Here is an 11,831-nt window from a genome sequence, read left to right as displayed (position 1 = left end):
TATTGCAACACAGCAGCAGCCACGGGGTGACCCCGCTCGTCGCCTTCTGCACCTCCAAAATAATAAGACCTCCCCGAAAATAAGGCCAAGTGCTTATTTCGGGGATAAGACCTCATCTTATTTTCGGGGAAACATGGTAATTGCGTCCTTAATCTTAACTGGGGCTTATTTTTGGAGTAGGGCTTATGAGCATCCTGAAAAATTCACGCAAGGGTTTATTTTTTGAGTCTTATTCTTGGGGAAACAAGGGGTTAAGTTTGCATGTAGGTGTTACGTACAGATTGCTATCTTGCGTATTGTGGCTGACCCACAAATCCGATGTCCCCTAAATATTCCTCCTGATTTTATCGTTAGGCGGACTGAAGCGGGATTCTTAGGCAGCGAATTGTAGGAAAATGTGGTGTCCGTAAATGATACCACTTTCTCTGAATCGCAACCCCATCACGCAAGCACAAGTGTCTTCTGCAACATAGGAAATGTGACTTCGGAGTTCATGGGAAAGCACATAATTTTTTTTTAAAAAAAATCCGTTACCTTTATGGAGATCAGATGTTCAGTTTAGGAATGGGAATCCCCCAAGCTGACATTATCCCTTTGGCTGTACAAATAATTTGGGAGTTGCAAGTTGCAAAGTTTCGTGGACTTCAATTCCTGGAATTCCCACCATTTGCGGCTGGCTGGGGAATTCTGGGAGTTGAAGTCCACAAGTCTTAAAGTTGCCACGTTTTCTGGACTTCAACTCCCAGAATTCCCCCCCATTTGCTGCTGGCTGGGGAATTCTGGACGTTGAAGTCCACAAATCTTAAAAGTTGCCAAGTTAGGAGACCCCCCCTGGAATAGACCCCAAATGGTCAAAATCTTGGTGGTCGACAAAGCCACGTCCACCTTAAAATAGCTTACATAAACCTTACAACAGTGATTAAATACAGTTATGTACAGCGTATGTCTGCTCGAGCAGAGCAAAGGGTGAGCCTAACTAATACGAATGTCACTTGGATTTGTCGAGCAACTTATACACAGCTTTTCTGTTGTCGTTGTTTTCAGTCTACGTAGCACTGTAGAAAAACACTTTTTGGCAGTCCGTTAAGGGAAGGGATGGGGGTCGGGACCCCTCGTTTCTAAATCCTTTTCAACCAAAAAAGGGGGGGGATATTGACGAGCGATGAACCTGTTTTTTCGCGGGAGAAGAAACGTCGGCCATCGCGGGAGGAAAAGCTGAGGATTGTTCCGGAACGAAAACCAGCCCATCCTCTCCTGTCCTTGAGAACGCAAAATTGACGCGGAGGAATTCGGGAAATACGATAATGCAAGTTTCCATCGATTTTCCCCGCGTCTGCTGGTTCTGATCCGTTGCACTTTTGCACGACAATGTCGACAACGTACGAAAGGGAAATGTTAAATTCTCGTCAATTTCCCCCCGAGTTTGCCGCTCCTCCCTTCTGCGACAACGTCCTAAACCAATGTACGAAAGTACGTCCTCGCCGAAGGCCCACCGCCGCAACCTCTCCGGAATACTTTTTTTGGGGGGGTGGCTTCAGCCTGGTACCCAAATCGACAGGCCGGCTGGCTTTGCCCCCCGGATCCCTCCCCGCCTCCCCCTGGATCCCCTTCAGTTGATTTCCCCCTCGAGAAATTCCTCTTTGATGGACTGTTTGCGGGATTTGCAATCCGGCAGGTCGAAGCCAAAGTCCGCCCATTCGTCGGATCCGCTCCGGTTCGGGATAGTGATGGTGTGGCGGACACGGAAGTGCACGGCCTCCATGACGCGCTGCCGTTGGAGCTCTCCGGAAGTCCCGATGGAGATGGTGGCGGCGTTGCTGCTGGAGCGGAGGAGCTGCTGCCCGCCGTAATCGTGGCCCTGCTTCAGATCCTGGAGGCCCCTCCAGATGATCATGCGGTATTGCTCCGGGATCTTCAGGGCTGCGAGATCCTACCGAGAGATGGAAGGCGTGGATTAACTCTGGAGGGCCAGATCTCCATCCTGTGGGGACCTTGTGGCGCTTCCTGAGTGGGATGGTTTTCTTGCAGGCGTTTCAGGACTCAAATAGGTCATGTCATAACTGAGGGTGGGCTGATGATGTTGCTTAGTTGGGCAATGAAATGTCTTCAAGAAAACCACCAAGCTCAGAGAGCACCAAGAACACCACAGTTCTTCTCTGTCTCCTCCTCCTTCTCCCCCACTCCCTTCTTACACTGATGATGTTAGCTAGTTGGATAATGAAATGTCTTCAAGGAAACCACTAAGTTCAAACAGCACTAAGGACCCCACAGTCCTCCTCCTTCGTGTACTCCTCCTTCTCCTTGTCCCCCACTCTCTTCTACCACTGATAATGTTACCTAGTTTGGTCATGAAACATCTCCAAGAAAACCACCAAGCTTAGAGTGCAAGGACCCTACATTTCTCCTCCTCCTCTTCCTCCTTTCTACAACCTCCAGTCCCGTCTAGCACTGATAATGTTACCTAGTTTGGTCATGAAACGTCTGCAAGAAAACCACCCAGCTCAGAGAGCACCGAAGAACCCCACAGTTCTTCTACGTCTCCTCCTCCTCCTCCTCCTCCTCCTCCTCCTCCTCCTCCTCCTCCTCCTCCTCCTCCTCCTCCTCCTCCTCCTTCCCCACTCCCTTCTTACACTGATGATGTTACCTAGTTGGATAATGAAATGTCTTCAAGAAAACCACTAAGCTCAGAGAGCACCGAAGAACCCCACAGTCCTCCTCCTCCTCTTCCTCTTCCTCCTCCTTGTCCCCCACTCTCTTCTAGCACTGATATTGTTACCTAGTTTGCTCATGAAACGTCCGCAAGAAAACCATCCAGATCAGAAAGCACCGAAGAACCCCACAGTTCAACCCCCGAGCCACAAATATTCAGTTCAAGAATATTTGCAAGAAATAAAAAGAAGGCAAACAAACCTCCCTTCCTCCTCAAGCTTCCCCCCACCAAATCTCCAAATTTATTCTCCGGCCTCCTGACCACAAAAGCTGCTTTCACCATTGGGGGTGGGGGTGGGGAGAGAAGAAGGAAGATGTTAGGGGAAAAAATGGAAAAGCAGGAAAGGCAGCTTGCATTCATATTTGCAACCAGATATGGATTTAGTGGGGTTTTAGTGGGGCCAGTCCTCGGATGCGGAGGGAGAGAAGCCCCAGATGGCAGGAAGGGAACATTTGAAAGGGAAATAAATAGCTTGCATCCGGCTGGTGGGATACAGGCAGTTCGAACTGGCTGGCCTCGCCCCTTCCCAGAGTCTTCACGCAGGGGCTGCACTTATCTGGCATGATGAATGGGCCTGCATGGAGACTCTGGGGAGGGGCGAGGCCAGCCAGCCCTTCCAAATCCCGTTTCGGCCAACCAGTTCGAACGCAGGCCCATTCATCATGCCAGATAAGTGCAGCCCCTGCATGGAGGCTCTGGGGAGGGGCGAGGCCAGCCAGTCCTTGGTGAAACAGATGCAAAATTAACAACCAAAATTTACCCGAACCGTTTCAAACTGGCTGAATCCCATCAGTGTGATGCAAGCCAACTTCCGGTAGTTCCAGAAGTCAGGAAGCGGGCCTGTTTCTGGCCTCTGGAGCCGGGGAGAGGTTGTTTTCGCCTTCCCGGAGGCTCAAGGAAAAACCTCCGGAGCCTGGGGGAGGGGTGAAATCGCTCTCCCCCTTGTGGTGGAGGAGTCCGAGTAGGCCACACACCCCTGGCCACGTCTTCCCAGCAACCGGGCAGAGAACTGGTGGCTGAAATTTTTCAACCCCACTTGGGATCCCGCCCCCCACCTCTCCATCCCCGTTGATCCCTCTGTGACCCCCCTCGCCACCCCCCACAAGCAGGAGAAGGTGTATTATTTACCTCCAAGGTCAAATTCTGCAGGTGATAAAGCGTCTGTAATCCTTGGGAAGTGAAATAATCAATGCAGTTTGAGCATCCTATTCCTGTTAGAAAGCTAACAGAAGAAACACATTTTTTAATTTTCAAATCCTAGATCAAATCCTGAGGTTTTCTGCCATCAAGGTCACCGCACCTGGAACCACATTGGGGTCCCATCCCTGGATCAGTAGATGTCAAAAGAGACAAGAGGGGCTGTCCCCCCCCCACACACACACACCACACCCGTACCTGACAAGGCTGGGGTCTGGGTTGTAGGGTGGGGGTGGCGTGCAGTGGGAGCTGGAGACCATGGGCTGCGAGGAGTGTGCCCCGTTCATCTCTCCGTTGGACTGCATGGCGTGGCTGTTGAGCATAGTTGGGCCTGAGATCCAGGAAAGAAAACACGATAACATGGTAAGTTTACAAATCCCGTTTTCCTTGCAATTACAGAATAGGATAGAATAACGGAGTTGGAGGGGATCTTGGAGGTCCTTTTTTAAAAAAAATAATTTTTAATTTTCAAAACAAACATAAAATCTTCTTTCTTTACGTACTGTAGAAAGTGTTTCAGTTGGTTACAAAAAGGCTTTCGTGCATCTCTTCCACCGTCATCAAGTATAGTTCACATTAACTCAAGTATTTGAACTCCAATGTTTATCTATGTTACCATCATCATACCTCCATTTTCATTTGACTATCATTGTTTAGACGTCCTTCATCATAAAATACACCAAAATTTAATACATAACCACATACTGGCATTTCATTTACTATTTCTAAAATCCTTCAATAGTACTGAGTCCTTATATCCTATTCTAGCTAAACTTCCATAATATTTAGTAACAAAATTTTCCAATCCTCCTTTTCAAAACACTCTTTGCAATTTACATCCAGTTTCCTTATGATGTACCCATACCTATATATAAATTATTTATCATTATCTCTTCTTTATTTGACTATATCCTATATCATAACATTTCCCCCCTAATAGTCAAAACTTGACTCTTTATCTAATTTAGTTCTTTTTTTTTCTAATTGACCTTTATATATAACCCAAAAGGGCCTTGGAGGTCTTCTAGTCCAACCCTCTGCGTAGGCAGGAAACCCTATACCGTTTCAGACAAATGGCTATCCAGCATCTTCTTAAAGACTTCCAGTGTTGGGGCATTCACAACTTCTGGAGGCAACTTCTGTTCCACTGATTCATTGTTCTCACTGTCAGGAAATTTCTCCTCAGTTCTAAGTTGCTTCTCTCCTTGATTAGTTTCCACCCACTGCTTCTTGTCCTGCCTTGAGGTACTTTGGAGAATAGCTTGACTGCCTCTTCTTTGGGGCAGCCCCTGAGATATTGGAAGACTCCCATCATGTCTCCCCTGGTCCTTTAATTAAACTAGATATCCCCAGTTCCTGCAACTGTTCTTCATATGTTTTAGTCTCCAGTCCCCTAATCCTCTTTGTTGCTCTTCTCTGCACTCTTTCCAGAGTCTCCGCATCTTTTCTACATCGTGGAGACCAAAACTGGACGCCGTATTCCAAGTGTGGCCTTATCAAGGCCTTATAAAGTGGTATCAACCCTTCACGTGATCTTGATTCTCTCCCTCTGTTTATGAATGCATTTCACTCGGATGTCGGCTATGCGCTTCCAAACAAGGTTTCTAAACTGCCTGCGATCATAAGGTAAAGGTTCCCCGACTCTAGGGGGCGGTGCTCATCTCCGTTTCAAAGCCGAAGAGCCAGCGCTGTCCGAAGATGTCTCCGTGGTCATGTGGATGGCATGACTCAACTCCCGAAGGTGCATGGAACACTGTTTCCTTCCCACCAAAGGTGGTTCCTATTTTTCTACTTGCATTTTTTACCTGCTTTTTCAATGGCTAGGTTGGCAGAAGCTGGGACAAATCACGGGAGCTCACTCCGTTAACGTTAGGGATTCGAACCGCTGAACTGCCGATCTTTCTGATCGACGAGCTTAGCCACTGAGCCACTGCATCCCTCATGTGATCATAACGGAGTCCCAAAATATCTGTTAGGAAGTGAGACATTCATTCCCTGAATAGTGCCCCATTTTTACGCTCTTTCTCAACTCTTCCGTGAATCACTGCAGCAGTTAAATGAGTAAGTCGGTCGTTAAGCGAATCTGTCTTTCCCAGCCTCCCTTGACTGGGCTTCTAAGAAGGTCGCAAAAGGGGATCCTGGGACCACCCTCCCAGGACGCCACGACCGTCACAAATACGAGTCGGTTGTGCCAAGCATCCGAATTTTGGGCAACGGTCGTAAGTGTGAAAACTGGCCGCCAGTTGCATTTTTCGGGGGCGTGGTAGCTTCGAACGGTCACTAAATGAAATGTTCTAAGTCGAGGACTATCCGAACTTGTGGACGTGATGGAAGGACGAGAAACTCGCAATTACGTGAACTGGGTTCAGCTCAACCAACACCCTGAAATCATCAGCTGGGCAGGTGTGAAATAAGTTGTGGGGATACCTTTGAAAGGGGGGGAGGTCTTACCCAAAGGCCCAAGGTTTGGCCCCGCGCCAGGCCCCTGCTGAAGAGGCTGCCCCACCAGCTGGTTGACGGATGGTAGCTTGTTGATGCCTCCTGGATGAAGCTTGTTTACGGGGGACAAGACCGGGCCGTAGGACGGTGGAGAATGGAGGTGCGTCCTGTGGGCGAAGGGAGCAGAGAGTGAGCCCAAGACATGCCAGGGGGGCACCCTCCACCCAGCCGGGCCAAGGTGGTGCCCGGTTGGAGAGAGAGCTGTGCCCATCCCCTGCAAAATCCAAGGGAGAACCTGGAGTTGCGTGTAAGCCAGGGATATGGATAATTGATTTTCCCAAGCGGGCCACATGGGGGCGCCAGTGGGCTGAAGGTTCTCCTGCCCCCTGGGGCCTCTTTATTTCATTTCAGGGGTCCTTGGTGCTCTCTGAGGCTGGTGGTTTTCTTGCAGACGATTCATGACCCAGCTAGACAACATCATCAGAGCTAGAAGGGAGTGGGTTTCCAGAAAGAGGGAGGGAGGGAGGAGCAGGACTGTGGGTTTGGTTTTTTCCTTGCAGATTGTTGGAATGTATTTGTATGCAACAACTACAGTAGTATTCAGCTAGTAGATGGCAATGTTTCAAGTTTGGATCTATGGTAAATACGCTTTTTTGTTCTAAGGAAGAGTTTCCTGTTATAGTTAAAATGGTTGAGCAGTAAAGCACATGGTGACTGTGCTGTTTGCCCTGTGGTGCTTTATATAAACAGAATTTCTAACACAGGCATTTCATGATCCAACTGGACAACGTCCTCAGTGCTAGACGGGAGTGGATTTTCAGAGAAGGGGAGGAGGACAACAACTCTGGGATCCTTGGTGATCTCTGCGCTTGGTGGTTTTCTTGAAGATGTTTCATGATCCCACCGGGGAACATCTTCAGTGCTACCAATGCAAATCCCCCACTCTTCCAGCACTGATGACGTTCCTTAGCTGGGCCATGAAATGTCTGCAAGAAAACCACCATGCTCAGAGAGCACCAAGGATCCCACAATCCTCCTCCTCCTCTTCTCCACAACCCCCACTCCCTTCCAGCACTGATGATGTTCCCTAGTTGGGCCATGAAACGTCTGCAAGAAATACCACCATGCTCAGAGAGATCCATAAGGTGCCCAGATCGGCTTTAAACGATTCTCGGACACTGTCAAGACTTGAAATGAAGGATTTATATGATGCGGTTGCGTTTCAGAGCAGCAGTCCCCCCGATACAAAGATCCGGGCAGGACAGGGCTGTGAGGCCGCCAGTTCCCCCCCCCCCCCGTTAGGAAAAGTGAACCCACAGAATAAAAACATGAGATTTCGGCCACCAGCAGGGCTCCCTCCTCCCCGCCAACTCTTGCGAAAATTTGCCGTGCATCGTCGCGACGAGAAGACAGGGTTGACAAAGGAAGGGGGGGATTGCGCGGGACTCACTGTCGCTGGAGAAACTGCTGCTGTTGCTGTCGGTAAGAGTCGACCAACTGCTGGGGAACCAGCTCGACCAGTTCCAAACTTTCTTTGATCTTCATCAGCATCTCAAAGTTTTCCCGACCTCGAACCTGAGCGAAGCAGAAGCAGAGGGGAACCGTTTAGAGGAAGGGACTACAGCTCCCATCGGTCTCCGCCTGTGGTTGGAAAGACCGAGTGCCGGAGACAAAACTATTTGGAACAAACTGCGGAGTCCCCCACTCGGGTTCCGCAATCTGCAAATATCTCTTCATTTTCAGGGTGGTGTTTTGTTTTTTTTTAATTGTAAGAAACGAGCTGCAAAGATTTTTATTTTAACTTAAAAAGCGCAAATAACGGGATTTCTTTTGGTGCAGATTTACTACTTACAGGGACGTAATACGTTTCCTCCTCGCCGTGCCTCCGTTTCTTAACCCCGGTGCCCAACGCTGGGATACTTTGCGGGCTCTGTTTGAAAGCTGGGAAGAATCATAGCATCACAGAAGGGAAGGGACCTCGGAGGTCATCTAGTCCAACCCCCTCCTGAGGGCCAGGAATCCAAATTAAAGCTTGGAATCCTAGAAGGGAAGGGAACTTGGAGATCAACGAGTCCAACCCAGTGGTGGGATTCAACATTTTTTTTTACTACCAGTTCTGTGGGCGTGGCTTGGTGGGCATGGTAGGGGAAGGTTACTGTAAAATCCCCATTTCCTCCCGATATGCTGGGACTCGGGAGGCAGAGAATAGATGGGGGCGTGGCCAGCCAGAAGTGGTATTTGCCGGTTCTCCAAACTACTCAATATTTCCACTACCGGTTCTCTCTAGAACTGGTCAGGACCTGCTGAATGGTCCAACCCATGCCCAAGGGAAGAACCTAAACTAAGAGTCATAGAATGGAAGGGAAATCGGAGGTCATCTAGTCCAATACACTAATACAGGGCGGGAATCCGTTACTATGTGTAGGATGATTCAGAATCCCAGAACGGTGATGGCTAACCTTTTTGTCCACACTTTTTTGTGCCACAAGTGTGTGTGTGCGCTTTCCACACTCATAGTGCAATGTGTGCGCAACACTCCCCCTGCACCACCACCCCGGTGCATGCATATTTGACACACACCCCCGCATCCCACTTTGGGCCCAATAGGACTCCCTGAAGCCTCCGGGGACAAAAAAAAGGCTCAGAGGGGCATCTTACCCTTCCCCACACAATCCCTTCATGTGCAACCCACCCCATTCTTCTCCCATGTGAGCAGCAGAGACCCGAAAATCAGCTGGCCAGTGGGAGGCACGCACGCATGTGGGGCGGGGCTGATCTGGGACGATGGCTTGTGTGCCCGCAGAGCAGGCTCCATCACAGTCCTAGAAGGTTCACCTTTTAACCCTAAGCTGATGCTTTCTCCCCCATGATGGGACTCCATCTCCCATCTCCCTAACCACCCTCAGAGGGTCAGGACGCCCAATCCGAGAACTCACTCCTCTTATTGGGGTTTCCGTTCTTGGCGGCGTTTTCATTCAGCGCTTGCTGTTCTCGGAAGTGATCCTCGTCGGCTTTCCGGTCTCGTCCGGGACAGGCGCAGATCCGGCCTTCGAACGATCGGCGGCCCAAAACTTGTCCACTGTGGGAAAACAACAGGGCAATTGAGCGCCGAATTTCTGTTGCAAAGTGAGACATTGGTTGAGCAAGTTTTGCCTCAGTTTTACAACTTTCTCGCCACTGTTGTGACTGACTGTTGGGGCTGGTGGGATTTGGGGTTTTTATAACTGCCACGCGAGAGAACCAGTTTCGTGTCGTGGAGACGGCATATCAGGCTAGAAACTGTTCGAATCTCGCGTTGGGGACAAAGCCAGCTGGATGACCTTGAGCCAGCCGTTCTTATCTCAGCCCTAGGAAGAAGGCAACGGCAAAGCATTTCTGAAAATCATCTTGCCAAGAAATCCACAGTGTCCGAAAATTTTAAAATCAAGAAGACCTGAAATACCTTCCAACTGCTAGGTGGAGTTTCTAAAACCCTTGTAAAACTTTTACGCGGATCAAGCAACTTTCCCAGTGGAAGGTGGAATGCAAACATTGCAAAATTTCTCACGGGGTACGGGGTCCCCAAATTCTACAAAATTTCCCGTACGAGCATCTCGTTTTCTCAACAAACAAACAAAAAACTCGACAGGGCTGGCAAAGACGCGTTGACGGGGAACCTCGCCGTATCAACTCCCGTTTCAACCCGAGGAATTCGTTCACGGCACTCGGGTTCTAATCTCAACAATGCCCTTGCAGAGCGAGACTCCAGAGGAACACCAAAGGTGGGGGTGCCCGCGCGGCTGAACTCACTCTCTCGTCTCCAGCGTGATGATGATTAAAATCGGCCTCCGGTTCATGCCCCCCACGCAGCTGCTGTTACACATGAAGTTGTACAGGATGGTGGTGAATTCAGTGCCCACCTTGACGAGATAAAACGAGAGAGAGATTCATTTTCCAAACGAACAGAGGGCGGAATTTGTAAGCTACGTGTTCTGATCCAGCTCCCCAAGTTTCTCGCTGAAGCCTAACAAATCCGTCTGGCCAGGAGATGAAGAGTTGCCTGCCACATCTATTCCTCTCCGCCCCCTGCCTTTGATCCCCAGAGCTAGGGTGGAGCTTCACTAGCAGCGGTGGCTCTTCCGTCCCAAGGACCAGCCTATAGATTTCCACTGCTCTCCTCTTCTCTACCCCATCTATTCATCTCCGCCCCTACCTTTTATCCCCAGAGTTAGGGTAGGGCTTCGCTAGCAGCGGTGGCTCTTCCGTCCCAAGGACTGGCCCATAGATTTCCACTGCTCTCCTCTCCTCTGCCTTCTGCACATCCACAGAGCTAGCAGTGGTGGCTCTTCTGTCCCAAGGACCGGCCCATAGATTTCCATTGCTCTCCTCTCCTCTCTGCCTTCTGCACATCAGGCACTAGACCCAGTGCTCCTCCTCTTCCTCATCAGCCACCTCCAGATCTGGGGGCTGTTGACCCTCCCTCTGAGGGCTGACGGTCAGACAGCCTAAGCTCCGCCCTCCCTCTCTCTGCCAGCTCCACTCCCTCTTCCCCCTTGGAGCTCTCCGGTTGCCTTGATGCTGACCCTGACTCCCATGCTGCCTCTTCCTCCTCCGATTCGGCTGCTGGAGGGGCCACAACACTACAGGCCACACCGCCTGCCGTCGTAAGTTGGGGGTCCTGTGTCAGATTTACCTCCCCGCCCGCCCCAGTCTAAATCGGGCTGCCGTAGGAGGGGAATACCAAATGATTGTGCAATTCTTGAATTCAACGTTCGCCTTTCGTTTTTACCGGTAGCCCTCGGGTTACGACCGGCCGTTTAACAAATGTTCGAAGTTACGACGGACCCCGGAAAAAGCGACTCGCGAATCAGATTCGATTTGGGGGACTCGGCAAATGGCCTGCGCGTAAGGCGGTTTGCGGCATCCCGCAGTCCTATGACCATTCAATGGATTTGCTTTGCCCGTAAAAGTCACTCCCTAGCGAATAAACGAGTTTGCATAATGACCACAGTGTTTGCTTAATGACCGTTGCAAAAACAAAAGGGGGGGGTCGTAAAATTTGATGCGGTTGTGTGGTGACCAGCCGTGTGATTATCACAACTTAGGTCCAAAAGGCTCAATTACAGTCGTAAACCGAGGACTACCTGTGTTCCAAACATGATGTCTGGGGAGTCCAGCAGGGGGCACAATCTTAGCTTAATATAGAACTGGAAATTTCTTTTTGTTGTCGTAAAATCAGACGAAAGCTTGACTCCCACTGAGATAGGCACCTCCATAACTTTCCTGGGCCTCAACACACACACACAAAAAAACCCCACCCTGACTTTCTTGTGGGTGGCTTTTTTTCACTTCCCAGTCACCCCTCCAACTCCTCACCCCGCCTGACCCTGCTTAGCTTTGCAGCCGGGTTCTGCCCCTTTAAACGAGACCCTGCAGACTTGGCTGCAGTTACTCAGCCGGCCACCAGATGGCGGCAGATTTGTTTCATCCTTTATTACTGCCTGGC

At 50.0% G+C, this 11,831-nt stretch overlaps 1 protein-coding gene across 1 annotated transcript in view; it reads right to left on the bottom strand.

Moving 5' to 3' along the window:
* Window positions 1-1,609: 1,609 nt before the first annotated feature.
* TP73 (tumor protein p73) overlaps window positions 1,610-11,831 on the bottom strand; it is a gene marked incomplete at its 5' end in the record, with an annotated part of 35,340 nt that continues 25,118 nt past the window's right edge. The window contains 8 exon segments of the mRNA XM_087701883.1: window positions 1,610-1,930; window positions 3,839-3,932; window positions 4,106-4,238; window positions 6,359-6,513; window positions 7,797-7,921; window positions 8,199-8,287; window positions 9,283-9,425; window positions 10,136-10,245. Of these exon segments, the coding sequence (XP_087558009.1) occupies window positions 1,610-1,930; window positions 3,839-3,932; window positions 4,106-4,238; window positions 6,359-6,513; window positions 7,797-7,921; window positions 8,199-8,287; window positions 9,283-9,425; window positions 10,136-10,245 (1,170 nt within the window).

The sequence above is a fragment of the Thamnophis sirtalis genome, unplaced genomic scaffold (genome assembly GCF_051295495.1).
Source record: "Thamnophis sirtalis isolate CommonGarterSnake01/CBP01778 unplaced genomic scaffold, rThaSir2_p1.2 scaffold_15, whole genome shotgun sequence".
Lineage (NCBI taxonomy): Eukaryota > Metazoa > Chordata > Lepidosauria > Squamata > Natricidae > Thamnophis > Thamnophis sirtalis.
This window is presented reverse-complemented; position numbering and strand designations above follow the sequence as displayed.